Genomic DNA, 13,666 nt, shown 5'->3' on the forward strand with positions numbered 1-13,666 from the left:
CTGCTTGAGGTGTCCTCCTGTTAGAGGGGAGTATTATTCCCTGCCGCTGTCACCGAGTTCTGTCCCATGGCGGAATGCTGGGGCTCTATAACTACAATTAAAGAGTTCGGTCTGGACCTGTTGTGTGAAAGGTGGCTTGAGATAACTTTTGTTGCGATTTGGCGCTTTATACATTTGTTTGTTTACATCGTCTATTGTCTTGAGGTGTGTTTACGCTCCTCTGGTCTTCTGAACGCGATTTCAATGCAGCTCAGATGAGGACAGTGTGTTTGTGTTGTGTGATGCTTGTGTACCACCTGGTGGCCATTCGTGTCATTGCATGTAATGGCACCACACCAGCCCCAGATTTCACCATTTTTGGTCACTTTATTTAAAATCACTCCCAATAGGGGGAAAATGCCGCTGTGGTTGTACTGCATCCAAAAAATAAATCAAATCTCTATTCATTCACATTCTTTGACGTCTGGAGACAAAAGTGAACTTGTGCTCGTTGCGCCAGATCTCGCCGTCCTCTCAGCAGCGGCTGACCTCGGCTTGGTCCGGCGTTGACCACAACAAAACAGCGGGAGGCTCCTCTTGGATGCCAGTTTGAGGCCCCTCAAGATTTCCCATAAGTGGAATTGTTAAAAGACTTTTCAAGACACAAGACGGGGAAAGGCAAAGTGCAATTATTCACAAAGTAAGGTTTATAAAGTGAACAAGTGTTGAGCAATGCTGTAGCAGAGTCTATTGATCAGAGTCAGTTGAGAAATGCTCTGCTTTCTGATTTTAGGGGTGAAACGGAGGGAGCTGGTGCAGAAATTGGTTCACGTTCAGAAGTAGAGGCGGTCCGATATGGCGGAGGGCAGGTGGGTGACCAGTTGCACCCTGACCCACCAGTTGGGGTCCGCCGGGCTGTACCGCGTGTACGGACGCTGGGACGTGATGGCATCAGTGATGTCATCCAGCACTGGGGTCACGTCCTTCTGCCCGCCACTGCAACTGGAGCGGAGCTGAGCCATGGCACGCTCAAAGTGGGTAATCCCGTAGTCCTCCTTCACGTCAGGAGGCGCCTCGTTCCACAGCTTGTTGGCCGTGCTGGCAATGAAGTCTCGGGTCATGATGTTGGTGGCGGCAACAAAGTTTCCTGGTTCCAATATGGACACTTTCACGCCCCAGGCCTTCATCTCATAGCGAAGACAATCGGAAAACGCTTCCACCCCGTACTTGGAAACACAGTAAGGCGACCAGGAGTTGTTGCCTGTCCTCCCGAACGTGCTGGCTATGTTCACAACGCGGCCTGCAATTAGAGACAAGACATCAAAGAGCATAAGTGAAAGCATTTTGTAACTTGAGCCAATTTTTTGCGACTAACTCAACCACATTAGTTCTTTCAGCGTTATTGGCATTCCTTGCAGGAATCACGAGACACGACTAATGCTTCGGCTGAGATCGTTTGTCTTACCACGAGGAATGCCAACAATGCTAATCCATGTTAGACGGGAGAAATAAAGCAGTAGAAGTAAAACAATCTGGCATCGGAGAGAATCATCATGTTTATATGCCACAATGCAATGATAATAGATGCTTTTCCAGGTGCTGACCTTTGGCCCTGCGGATTAATGGCAGAACAGCTTTGGTGACCCTGATGGTGCCCCACAGGTTGACCTCTGACACCTGCTTGTACGTTTCCATAGAGGTGAACTCCACTTCGCCAAATGCTCCCACGCCGGCGTTGTTCACCACAGCCCAAAGACCTGAAGGGTGGAACGGTGGCAGAGCTTAACAGAGGACAAAGACCTCTTATCTGAGTGTGTGACCGTCGGATTGTTACCTCTCTCTGAGTCTTCCAGGTTGTCTTTGATGAATTCCACAGCCTGGTTCACCTGCTTGTCGCTGCAGACATCCAGCTGGACCACCTTCATGCGATCCGAGTGAAACTCCTCCAGCTCCTTTGCACCTTCTCCATCGTTATCCTGCAAGTATTCATCATGCATGCTGAATGAGAGGAGCTATGCAGTAACAGGTATGAAACCATGAAAACGTGTTCTGACACAATGCCACTGCTGCCGTCCTTACTTTAAGAAAACATCCAGCAAAGACTGTGAAGCCGATCTTGTGCAGATGTTTGGCGAGTGCATGACCAAATCCACTGTCGCATCCCGTAATAAACACAGCTTTCCCCTCTACCTGCAAAACAAGGAAGCAATACAGTACATGCATGTGAACCCTTTCAGATCGCCACGGGAATTTCAAAACAAAGTTCTGTGTCTCGGATCAGGCTAGGAGCAGATAGTTAAAGGTTAAAGGTTCCACATGAGTTTTACGAGTTAATATTCTCAGCTGACGTGCAGTGACATGCTTGGTATTCATCTCCACAGATTGTGCAACGTCTATAGGAAGAGAAAGTTATTTAGAGAAGTATGACACTTGATGATGAGGCGCTTTCAGACATTTACGCAGTAGGAATGTGAAGTTTTCATGGATATTTACAGGCGAGCAAGTGCATGAAAACTGTCAATTCACTGCTGTTATGGTGGCTTCATATAATAGTTTTAGCATTGTAATTATTAGTTTTCGTGCGCGTTAATAGTATTAGTGACATTACCTCAACCAGTCCTCGGGGTATCCGCGGCGTCGCCATGTACAGAACAAAAGCTAAGTACAGCAGCACTATGCACTCGGTCACGCTCGTCTCTGGCAACCCCAGAATCCTCATGACCGCGTTCAGTAGCGCAGGGAGCCCGAAGCCCAACACGACCGTGAGAAAGACGGAGAAAGACACCAGCAGCGCCACTCTGAACACAGGCAGCGGGGCCATTTTGGAGGGATGGTGTGTTTACTTTCCTGAACCCAGGGGCTGCGTCACAGCGCGGACACGACACGGCACGACACGCCCCCTGAGCTGCGGTCTGTGGGTAACTGAAGCTGAGGCACGATGACTTATCCAAAACACATTTAATAACTTTAAGCAAACAACTAACTTGGTAGCAGTCTGTCCATTGACATACGGCCTGCACACATCTTCCAGTTTCGTTGATCCCCTGTCCTTTCTGTTGCTGTCACCTACTTCCTTTGTCAACCTCGTTGGTGGTTTTGATTATTCTTCACCACCTTGGTCCTCACCTCAATGTTATTATATTTACCATCATACATTTCACTCTGTCATGAGGTCTGAGTGTGGCGAGCTGCCTTCAACTTCCGTGGTTTCTTCTCTGTTCCTCTCTCTGAGTGACACTGTTGTTTTCTTGTGACTGTTGCTTTCTTGTGTTTCTAACAGTGCTGGTAGTTCGTAGCCACATCTGTCTTTTATGTATTTATTTATTTCTGTATGTATTTATTTATTTAGCACTCATGCAGGCCATCACTTTTGGTAATTTTATAGAATACATGATTACTTACTTAATCAAAAGGAAATTCCGAATATATTAACAATTGATTAAAATATATGATCATTGTCAATTGCAGTTGTAATACTAATCATTTCAACAGAATTGTAGTCAAAATTCGGAAAGTGTGAATAATTTAAAGGATTCTCAAAATGCAGGCCGGGAAAGTCCTTGGCGCTTCTCCCCATCTGCTCCATTTGAACGACGTCATCGCGTAACCGGAAGTGGAGTTAAAGAGTTGGAGCTGTTTTTCCAGTACCAGCAGCTAACGGGACGCATTGGTGGAAAAGGCAAAGAGCAACGGAGAACGCGTCGCATCCCCGCGTTAACAGCTTCTCATTCCTCAGCGAAAAGGAGCGCTTAGCGACCGTAGCCGCCCCGCAAAAAGAGGCCGCCACGTATGTTACCGTGACCAGCTCTTCTCCCCGCGGCGGCAGCGGTGCTTTGGATGCGGTCGGCGCGTATGGATTCAGCCTGGAAAAGGTCGGAGAGGCTCGAGGTGTCGTCCAGCTAATGTTAGCTAGCCGCAGACGGAGCGCGCGGTGCGGATTGTGAGCGACTTGAAGCTCGGTTGGACTCTGGTAGCTTTTGTAAACATGGGCCTCATATTCGCCAAACTGTGGAGCTTCTTCTGCAACCAAGGTGGGTGTTTGTTTTTGTTTTTACGTTGCGCTATGTCGACGAAAGAGACTCGCTTTCAGCTCATTACGCTTGATGTCATCGGCTCAACGGAGGATAAAGTGAACGATTAGCGCGTTAGCACGAAATGAGCAACAAAGCAGAGTTAACACACATTTAAGTCTCTTTGCGAGTCTTTGTAGTTGTCTTGCAAAGCAGGAGCAACTAACAGGTCAAAAATAGTCATCTTTTGTTGACCTGTTGGTCGCTCGATGGAATTTGAGACCAAACAAAAGACAGTGAGGACAGATAGAACATTAGGAAAAGTAAGTACACAAAGAGTACAGGTGGTATGGAAAGTACTCAAGCGTTAATAATACGTTTCTGCTCCGTAACGCGGCCGTGGTGTCAACTTTCACTCGCTCAAAGAGGTTCTCCAAGCCGCAGACGAGTAGACGTGTAATCGGATTTCAACAGTCGACGTCTTAAGTAATTACTTAAGACTAATTGTACGTTGCGTTTCGGCACAACAGTAACAAAGACGGCCCACTTCTGAAACAATGAGAAGGCTGCAGGGTTCGGTTTAGACATGTTGTTGTTTTTCGACTATTCTTCCAAGAGTTTTGTGCACATCCAACTTAATCCAGTGTAAATAAGAGTCAGATTAAGAGCCAATACGTCATCGGGTTCATACTATTCAGCTTCACCACAGGATAGCTGCTGTTTAAGATGAGCTGAAGATGTGCAGCATCCTCCAAATCACTGTCTGAACTCTGATCCCTCTGTCCACACTTCCTTCCCCAAAAATGAGAAGGTGCAGAAGTCAAAACACTCAACTCTGGAAGTCCTGACACGTACGGGTCAGCTCTGGTTCTGACTCTGGCCTCACATGTTTTCATGATTGACAGTTTGTGCTGCTTTTATGAATGGGTACAAGCTCCTGTAGTTTTGGCTTTGCTTTGGCTAGGAAGTGATTCCCAGTGCGCTGCAGTGAATGGCAGGAAGGGATTGCACAGAACTGGAGCCCAAATATGGAAGCAGAAATGCCTAAATATTGTGTGACTGCTGCTGATAGTCCTTGTTGTGTTGTTTTTGCTTGATTTCCAGAGCACAAGGTGATAATTGTAGGACTGGACAATGCAGGGAAAACCACTATACTCTACCAATTGTAAGTATTTATCTTTTTTGCTTGACTAACTTCAATCCTCCTGCTTCTAAACTTTCCAGTATTGACTTTGTTCTCTTGTTTTATGAAGTCTGATGAACGAGGTGGTCCACACGTCACCCACCATCGGCAGCAACGTGGAGGAAATAGTGGTGAAGAACACACACTTCCTGATGTGGGACATTGGAGGGCAGGAGTCCCTGAGGTCCTCCTGGAACACCTACTACTCCAACACAGAGGTGAGCCGCACAACATCCTCGCCCAGATGAGCAGATGTGTCGTCCGGCTGCTGTGCCCCCCCCCAACACACACACACACCAGAGCGTGGCAGCTGGTCTGTTTGTTGAGAGCACAAACGGCAGCCTGGGCCGCTCAGGTCAGAGGTCACCGCCCCCGCGCACACACACATACACCACAAAGGGGCCCGCCTGACAGGCCACCGACATTCAGACAAAACCTGTCTCCAAAACTGTTGCCTCTGTTTACTCAGGAAGTTGTGGGATTACGACAGCAGCCACATCCATGTTCCCACACATACGATACGTCCACACGACTGAAACGGTCTGCCCACTCTCACACACCCCACAGCATGATGGAGAGAGAGACGCGCTCTCAGACGTGTCGGTGTGTGGACGGGGGCCTTCTCCATAGTAACCACCGGGCGTTCACCCTTTCATGCCAGACGGTTGGTTTACGAGCGAGGGTCCTAAACCCGAGTTGTTCTCAGGTCGTTGCCTCGTCACACCTCTCCACACTTTGCTCTTTTATCATGTGTGTCGTCCTCCCATTAGCATAGCAGTCACTAGGGCCCATTGTTAGGCTTGGCCAGGAAGTCTCTCTCTCTCTCTCTCTCTCTCTCTCTCTCTCTCTCTCTCTCTCTCTCTCTCTCTCTCTCTCTCTCTCTCTCTCTCTCTCTCTCTCTCTCTCTCTCTCTCTCTCTCTCTCTCTCTCTCTCTCTCCCTCCCCCCCCCCCCTGCTTACTGTGAAGTGCTTTTGTAAAGGTTGCTTAGTGTGGTGTCTCTCTCTCTCTCTCTCTCTCTCTCTGCCTCTGCCTCCCCTGCTCCAGTTCATTATCCTGGTGGTGGACAGCACAGACAGGGAGCGGCTGGTCATCTCTAAGGAGGAGCTCTACAGGATGCTGGCTCATGAGGTAAAACACAAAAGACACTTATATCAAAGAGTGATGTGCCGTTGGGCCACAAATGGATTCTTAACTTGTGAAGTTTTCCCTCCTCGCGTCGTGCTCACGGCTTCATCAGTCTCCGTTCTCTCTCTCTCTCCCTCTGTCTCTCTCTCTAAGGACCTGCGGAAAGCAGCTGTGTTGATATTTGCCAATAAGCAGGATATGAAGGACTGCATGTCTGCCGCCGAGATCTCCAAATACCTCAGCCTGAGCTCCATCAAAGACCACCCCTGGCACATACAGTCCTGCTGCGCGCTCACAGGAGAGGGGTAAGGGGACCCAACAACCATCTGCTCCTCCATTCACTCATTCCCTACAGAGGGATCGGCATTAAATCTTAAACCGAGGAGCCTGGGAGCGTCAGACAGCCGGGTTTTAGTTGCTTCAAGTACCTGACCTTGGGACAGATCTCCAGTCACACAGAGTATTCAGACGTTTTCTCCAGAACTCCGTGTGCAGACACTTTAATATTGTGTTGTTGTTAAAGGGATCATGATGTTGATCCTCAGCTCCTAGGACAGAATGTTCGGGTAACGCGTTTTAGTTTTGTATTTTGTACTCCTGTGTATTTGCTCTAATCACATATTTAGAGTTTTGGAAGTAGATTGAACTTCTTTCCACGGTCCCTGGTTTGGCCCTGAAGTGTTTGTTTGACACGTCTTTGTCATCTCCCAGGTTGTGCCAAGGCCTTGAGTGGATGACCTCGCGGGCCGGACTGAGATAGCACCCTGAGCCTCCGGACGGACTGACTGACTCCCCCACACGCACACACACCGCTTAGAAGGTGCCACAAGCCTCGTGTTTCCAGGCTTGTTTTTTTTTTGCTTTTATCTTTTAATCCAGTGACGAAACGTAGACTTTGACCTGCCGAAGCTGCAGAGCACAGCCGCCGCTTCTCCCTCTTCAAAGGAGAGTGGACGGGAACTATTTCACCCGTCTGGCTACACGGGACGAGCAGCTGGAGGTGAAGTCCTCCGTTTTTTTTCCGGTGGGAATCTTGTCGCGACAGCGTGTCGCACCGGACACGGATCATCGACGCTACATACATATCATGTGACATATCGGAATCTTTAACATAAACATCACAGGGATCTGAGGACGATGCGGTGCAGCTCAAGGGCATTTTTTTTTTTAAAGTTATAATGAGTTTAGATTTAACAGGACACACAAAGGGATTGTTACTAGCCAGCAGTATTGTCACCTGGATGGGTCATGGTGTTACACTCACTACAGTCTCACACACACAGGTACATATGTCTGTTACACGCCTCTTCATCTCATAAGCTACACTGACTGACGGTGGTCGTTCTCACACTTGAACTTGCTGGTGCCGAATCCAAACGTGGGCTAAAACAAAAACAAAAGGACAAAGTTGAAGCCTAAAGCCTGGACATGTTTACTCTTCAGCCAAATGCTCCAGATTGTTGTCATTTTAACCGTGAGCTTTATTTTTACTTAAACTTAAATCTCCTGGAACAAACGCTCAAGTTAACTCGCCCTGTTTTTGTTTAGCTGTCACTCGTCACTCGCGTTTTTTATTTTTGCAACACTATTAAAAATGCAGCAAAGCCTGCTTATTTTGTTTTGTAACAGTATTTTAATTTACTGTGTTAAATCGATGGTGCATTATTGTTTTTTATTTAAATTTTGTTCATTTTATTTACAATTTTTTATGCTTTCAGTGTCGGGCGGCGCAGGGCGGAGTAGTTAGAACCTCGACCTGATTTGTATTAAACAAACGATCACTGATGCAGGTGAGTTGCATCTTAGTGTAAAATTGTTATTTTGCTATGCTGACATTTTTCTCTTAGACTGTAAGTATGCGTACGTTTTAAGTAAAGGGAGGAGAATAAGCTCCTGCAGAAGTGATGAAAGTTCAGGATCGGCTTGTTTCTCCTCACACTTCTGGCCGGCTCCGCGTTTTGTCTTCCTCATCTCGACCGGGTAGTTTGGACGTGATCTGAGTCGGCGTAAGAGTTGCTTGAACTTCAGAACAGATCTATGCACTCTGAAACCTTGTATGTCCTCTGCAAGATCATTAAGACACATACGGGTGCGAGACAGAGGAGGTGCACAAGTTTCATGGTTTAACTTGGTCTGGGATTCACTAGAATATAGTGTTTGCTGTTGTGTGAGAAGCTATTTTTTACACAGATGGAATGAGGGACCTCAGTGCAGCATTGTGGTTTACACAGATTGTTTTCACCTTGATCTCACAACACATCTAAACTGATCACACTTTCACTCAGCGTGATGTCCACTCTGGGTCATGTTTTTTTCCTCTTGTTTTCAATAAAAGTTTGGTTTTGAACCTGAATTGAGCCCCTTTGTTCACTGTGGCTTATTTTATACCACTTAAAGGTTCATTTCTGTTCTGTATGATGTAAATTTTACGTTATAGTTTTGGCCATAAGTCTTTCTCACAGTGGCCTTCACCTAAAATTGCGAACGTGTGCTAGAATTTCAAACAAAGCAATGTAGATGACCCTGGGAACATTTCCTGTAAATTTGTGGAAGGTTTAAAATTTTGGTCAAATTTTTGAAAAATTTCAATGTAAGCATGTTCCAAATTGGTCATTTTCCTCCAACCCCCATATCTTGGCTCAGGAAAGTGCTGAAGTGCTAGAATTCCAAATACAGCCTCTAGAGAGCATGGGGATTATTTGCTGCCAAGGACCAAATCGTTTGATTTAGAAATTTCCGAAATCTGAAATTCCTTCAATTCACCAAGATATGGGCTTTTAAAAAAAGCATTTTTTTAAGCTCTAGCTCTTAAATTCTCCAAGATATGGGCTTTTTAGAAAATCCAACAATTTGGTCCATGTATACACTGTCGTTTTGGGAAATTGGACCAAAACTATAATTTGCACCAAACTTACAGAATATGATCCTCTTGGCGTGTAGATGCTGTCTTTTTAAAATTTAGAGCTCTAGCTCTTAAATTCTCCAAGATATGGGCTTTTTAGAAATAAAGAGCTTCCTCTATAAACTCATTGATCAATTTTTATTTGCACAAAAGTTTGTATACATTTCATTGAAAAAGTATTTGTCTCAACAAAAGTTGCACATGACTGTAACATGTCCTGTGACACAACAGAGTAGCTGTATCATGTAACGCCCTGGTGTGAACTTTCACAGATGTCACTGGTCATTCACAGGAACTTCTTCCACAAAGGATGCAGGAAATATACCAGTATTCCCACTGCACTGCCCTTCCAGCCAGTCTTGGTTAACTACGGGGGGGATGATGTCATACATTAAAACCCCATGTGTTGAATGAAAGATTGATAAATATTGCTTAGTTTTGTCAGCGTCTCACCTCTGGAGAGGAATATGATTGTGTCTCCTTGATGGAAACTGAGATCCTCTGGATTTGCTGAATCGTAAGAATGAAGAGCCACCAAGTGAACCTGCTCCTGTGGCTTTCCGTCTGCTTGCTTAAAATGACAAAAGATGCAACAAATAAATCCCAGATATATTAAACATTCAAATGTTTTTGTGAAGATGACAACTTACATCTTTGATTTGACACCACAGGGTGAGGCGGCCACCATTGGCTCTACTCCACACACTGTCCATCTCTGTGTTGGCGCCGATTGTCGTTTCCTCCGTTGCCTGGGGTGCAGAGCTGGAACCAGGAAATGAAGGAGTGGGTTTGGGATCTTTAACATCTAAGACTATGGTATGGCTATGGCTTAGTAAACAATGTAACATACCTCAGCATGATGGAGGGAGCTGGGACGCTGAGTTTCTTACTGATACTCTCAGCCAGTGTTGTGTAGGGGGTCCCCAGTGTCACACAGAGTGCAAAGTTGTAGGCGAAACGCACTTTGACAACACACAATGAACTGTCTGTCGTCTCTGAAGCCTGCGATTAACAAAAGGACAAGGCAGACAAATTAAATTAACATAGGAAATAAATAGAACTGATTTGCGATTTGACTCGGCATACCTTAGATTTGGTGTTGTCACTGCTGTTACCTTTGGGAATGAGATCTATGATGCAGCCACCCCAAAAATAGAGAAAAGAAGTGTTTCAAATATTAGTTGAGGTTTTGTAGTGTTTGTATTGTATTAAAGGGCCAGATAAGTAGAGATGATCATGTAATCTATCTTTTAAAACAAAGATTGTTACATGAGGTTTACAATGTTTTGTTGTTGCCATGATGGAGTTGAGTTTGGAGAAAACCCCCATAAATGTTAAAAAGGTGAATCATTCAGCTGTAGTCAATGTATCGATAAACAAGTGTACCTCTTTTCCTCTTTGGTCTGATTGGTGGCGTCTGATTTGGAGGTTCAGATTCTACCAATTCCTGGTTATTGCCGTCCTTATTACAAAGTGCCACACAAAAAACACAGCATGTTATAGGCTGTTACATCTTTACTCTGAAGCCCAGAAAGAAAGGTAAAGAAAGTTCCTCACCTTGTTCTGTTTGGAAGCCAGTGATATTTCCAAACGCTCCAGGTAGTTATAAGGAACAAGTCCCCTCTGCAAGTGACAATGATAAATCTGTGAGCTCACTTCACGTCATTAAGACAGGCAGCTACAAACTGATCACATACTGATACAAATGATCACGGGAGGCCCAAAGCCAGGTGATGAGCTCGGAGCTGTTTTTCAGATTCCCAGCAGCTGAGAGGACTCTTACTCTCTCGTTGAAGATCACAGACGCCCAGTTGTCGGCACCTTTCTGCAGCACAAACACAATATTGCCAGGGACCACAGCCAACTCATCGCTGGTCTCAGGAACAAACTCAAACAGGACGGTGTGAGGTTCACCTTCCAAAGCCCTGCAGAGACAGCAGTTAGACCCTTCAACTGATTTTTCTACGCCTCATTGGCCGATGGGTTTGACCTCAACAGACATAAAACTCAAATTTTGCTTATGTAAAATTATAAGAAAATGCAGGGGAGCTAATTTAAATCACTACATGTCTGTTCATAGTGGAGAGTTCTACCTGAGAACCTCGGGTGCTTTTGGAGTAGCAGGACCCTCATCGACCTATCAGAGTGCAGCAAAAACACAAAGCATCAAATCAGCACTTGAGATGATTCAACTGAATGAAAATGAGCACAGCAACAATTCTTACAGGGAAATACAGTATATTACAGGACATCAAACTATAGATCCTGACATGGTCAACTCAGATTCCTAACATAGAGCAATGTTATATATTATTATGTAATGCGTGCGTCCGAGCTCATCTATTACCTGTGGCTGTAAGGGGCTAAACCCAGAGAATTCATCCTGAGGAACAACAGAGGCAACAACCTGCAGACAGGAACAACGATTATGCAAAAAAAGTACAAACTATTTAACTTAAACATGACATAACATAGACTGACATGAAATTAAAGTTAAATCATGCATGACTTGATTGGCTGATTGGTTCCTCCTGTCCCTGTGTTACCTTGGCCTTTCCCAGGTAATCCTTCTTCTCCAGCTCAGCAACATAGTTCTTATTTGGTTTAAACAGCACGTTTGCTGGGAACTGTACTGGCTTAAAAAGTTTCTGTTTCTGTTGGCGAGATCACATAATTATCATCTCATATATATGTGATAAGCTTTTGTACTCAAAGTTACAAATAAAAGCTTCTGCTGAAAAATTGCAAACTTTTGATGTCCAGAAAACAGGAAAACTTCACAGATGAGAACAAGTAGCTTTTGGCCCATCGGGTGACTGACCAGGGTGGACTGCAGGGCTCTGTCAATAAGACTGAGCTTAGCCTCCGTCTTGTAGTCAAGAGCCTTCACAAGGTGTTCTTGGGCCTTTTCCCAGTTACCCAGCTGAGCCTGAGCCAGGGCCATGTTGTGGAGAACCTGGGGCAACATGTGGAAAGCCATGTGAGGAACTTGTATTGGTGTCAGTAATACTTCAAACATGTCAGACAGGGATGGTTTTAAAAACATACCTCACATGCGTATAATATGTATCTGAGACCAAGAGCTTTGTAATCTATCAGCTGGTTGCCTCTTAGTGCTTTGAAGGCATGTTGGAAATCAGCCAAACTCTCCTCGTACCTTTGAACAGGAAGGATCAAAAGTGATACAATTGTTCCCGTAATAAGCAGTAATGACGGTACAGTTTGAGGTCAAATTGACTTTGGCGTGATGAGTCTGAGGTGATAGATGCCTTGCCTCTCCTTTTTGTAAAAAGTGATCCCTCTTTGAAAGAAGGCAATAGCCAAGTGTTCATCTTTGCCAATGCTGCGATCGAACGCCTGAGAGAAAGCATTAGAAAAGACATCAACTTCCTCCAGAAAACATGAGAAACTTGCTACTTCTCCTTTCTTAGTGACTTGCACTTTTAGACAGAAAAAGACTTCTGAGTTTAACAGCTACAAACAAACCATGTGTGATATTTAAAGAAAACATTTCAGGTTCATGTGTGTAGCGTTTCTAGAGTACATCTTGTCCACAAAGGTCACATACCTTCTCAGCAGCATCCAGATCTTGGTTAAAGAGATGAAGACAACCAATGTCAAAGTAAATTTTGGAGTTTGGCTCTTGGATCGCCAGAAGAATCTGCAGTGCTTCTGACAAGTTCTGTTTGTCAGCACAAGTAATGGCCTCATCCCACTGACGCAGAGTGTTTACAAAGGACATGGTGCCTACCTGGAGCTGTGCTGAGCTACTAAACAAATAGAGGAAACTGCTCTGATTTGTACCAACGAGAGAGGAAGTGTGATAACACCCACAGTGTTGCATGTAAATCAAACCCACCTCCACAAATTCTCTGGCATGTGTGGAGCATTTTTAAATCGACTGTGTTAAAATCATCCTCCCAACTCACTTTCCCCCTTTGAGTATCTCAAGTAAAATATTCTGATCATTAATCACTTTTGAGACGAAGCAATTAGAAGCCTAATACTGCAGTTTTGTGCTACAATACAATATTCTAAGCTTTGTCATGAATGCAATATGGATAGGATTTAAGTGTAATAGTGCCTTTAGACACGCCTTTCTGTGAGAAGTCCATGGAAATGAATTTAGCAACGCAACTGTGTTTTCTTAATTATAAACGGCTTACAAATCATTTACTCTCTCGCTCTAACTTGACTTAACTTTGTGTTGTAAAGTGACCAAAGAGAGGGATACACGCTTCCGGCAAATACTTTCAAAATAAACAACACAACTTTATTTTTATTCTGTAGCATTCAGTGGATCATTGGTGTACCACGTCAAAATTCACTATTAGCTCTATTTTATTGGTCGGGGCAATCGAATAATTTCATCGAAAGAGTGTCACACAAGCAGTTTTTCTCAACGGACTTTGCTGCTCTTATTTCAAAAGATTCACTCAATTCCGGTATTCATCTGTCCGACGCGG

General features: G+C 44.8%; 3 protein-coding genes across 4 annotated transcripts; 1 reads left to right on the plus strand and 2 right to left on the minus strand.

Annotated features, from left to right (window-relative positions):
- Positions 1-666: 666 nt before the first annotated feature.
- On the minus strand, positions 667-3,186 carry bdh1 (3-hydroxybutyrate dehydrogenase, type 1). The gene is made up of 5 exons (XM_076138084.1): positions 2,588-3,186; positions 2,059-2,169; positions 1,814-1,955; positions 1,584-1,736; positions 667-1,279 (listed from the first exon to the last, which is right to left on the minus strand). The coding sequence occupies exons 1-5, from the start codon at positions 2,798-2,800 to the stop codon at positions 813-815; spliced, it is 1,086 nt and encodes a 361-aa protein (XP_075994199.1). The 5' UTR covers positions 2,801-3,186; the 3' UTR covers positions 667-812.
- Positions 1,920-8,645, plus strand: arl8 (ADP-ribosylation factor-like 8). 2 transcript variants are annotated; one of them, XM_076138086.1, is made up of 6 exons: positions 1,920-2,005; positions 5,094-5,154; positions 5,243-5,390; positions 6,218-6,301; positions 6,452-6,603; positions 7,010-8,645. In XM_076138086.1, exons 1-6 carry the CDS (start codon positions 1,975-1,977, stop codon positions 7,056-7,058), a joined length of 525 nt encoding a protein of 174 aa, XP_075994201.1. In that variant the 5' UTR covers positions 1,920-1,974; the 3' UTR covers positions 7,059-8,645. The 2 variants fall into 2 exon arrangements, with proteins under 2 accessions (XP_075994201.1, XP_075994200.1); XM_076138085.1 differs by lacking the exon at positions 1,920-2,005 and adding an exon at positions 3,487-4,010.
- A 682-nt stretch (positions 8,646-9,327) lies between these two features.
- ncf2 (neutrophil cytosolic factor 2) lies at positions 9,328-13,662 on the minus strand. Its single transcript, XM_076138082.1, has 15 exons — positions 12,769-13,662; positions 12,475-12,557; positions 12,249-12,357; positions 12,022-12,156; positions 11,747-11,854; positions 11,548-11,607; positions 11,294-11,337; positions 10,984-11,125; positions 10,758-10,823; positions 10,587-10,662; positions 10,287-10,330; positions 10,051-10,202; positions 9,851-9,962; positions 9,654-9,771; positions 9,328-9,567 (listed from the first exon to the last, which is right to left on the minus strand). The coding sequence occupies exons 1-15, from the start codon at positions 13,042-13,044 to the stop codon at positions 9,476-9,478; spliced, it is 1,617 nt and encodes a 538-aa protein (XP_075994197.1). The 5' UTR covers positions 13,045-13,662; the 3' UTR covers positions 9,328-9,475.
- Between the last annotated feature and the right edge of the window lie 4 nt (positions 13,663-13,666).

This window comes from Genypterus blacodes, unplaced genomic scaffold (genome assembly GCF_046128005.1).
Source record: "Genypterus blacodes isolate CSIRO-AG114 ecotype Tasmania unplaced genomic scaffold, CSIRO-AGI_Gbla_v1 ptg000348l_1, whole genome shotgun sequence".
Taxonomy (NCBI): Eukaryota; Metazoa; Chordata; class Actinopteri; order Ophidiiformes; family Ophidiidae; genus Genypterus; species Genypterus blacodes.

Bases quoted from the DNA above. Each gene is read 5' to 3' on its own strand.
- bdh1 (XM_076138084.1), bottom strand. From the start codon at position 2,800: ATGGCCCCGCTGCCTGTGTTCAGAGTGGCGCTGCTGGTGTCTTTCTCC. The intron at 2,170-2,587 runs GTAATGTCACTA...CTTGTTTTGCAG, and splicing joins TACCCCGAGGACTGGTTGAG to GTAGAGGGGAAAGCTGTGTT. The intron at 1,280-1,583 runs GTCAGCACCTGG...CTCTAATTGCAG, and splicing joins ATTAATCCGCAGGGCCAAAG to GCCGCGTTGTGAACATAGCC.
- arl8 (XM_076138085.1), top strand. From the start codon at position 3,965: ATGGGCCTCATATTCGCCAAACTGTGGAGCTTCTTCTGCAACCAAG. The intron at 5,155-5,242 runs GTAAGTATTTAT...TGTTTTATGAAG, and splicing joins ACCACTATACTCTACCAATT to TCTGATGAACGAGGTGGTCC. The intron at 6,604-7,009 runs GTAAGGGGACCC...GTCATCTCCCAG, and splicing joins TGCGCGCTCACAGGAGAGGG to GTTGTGCCAAGGCCTTGAGT.
- ncf2 (XM_076138082.1), bottom strand. From the start codon at position 13,044: ATGCAACACTGTGGGTGTTATCACACTTCCTCTCTCGTTGGTACAAAT. The intron at 10,203-10,286 runs GTATGCCGAGTC...TGTTAATCGCAG, and splicing joins GTGACAACACCAAATCTAAG to GCTTCAGAGACGACAGACAG. The intron at 9,963-10,050 runs GTATGTTACATT...TCCTGGTTCCAG, and splicing joins GCTCCCTCCATCATGCTGAG to CTCTGCACCCCAGGCAACGG.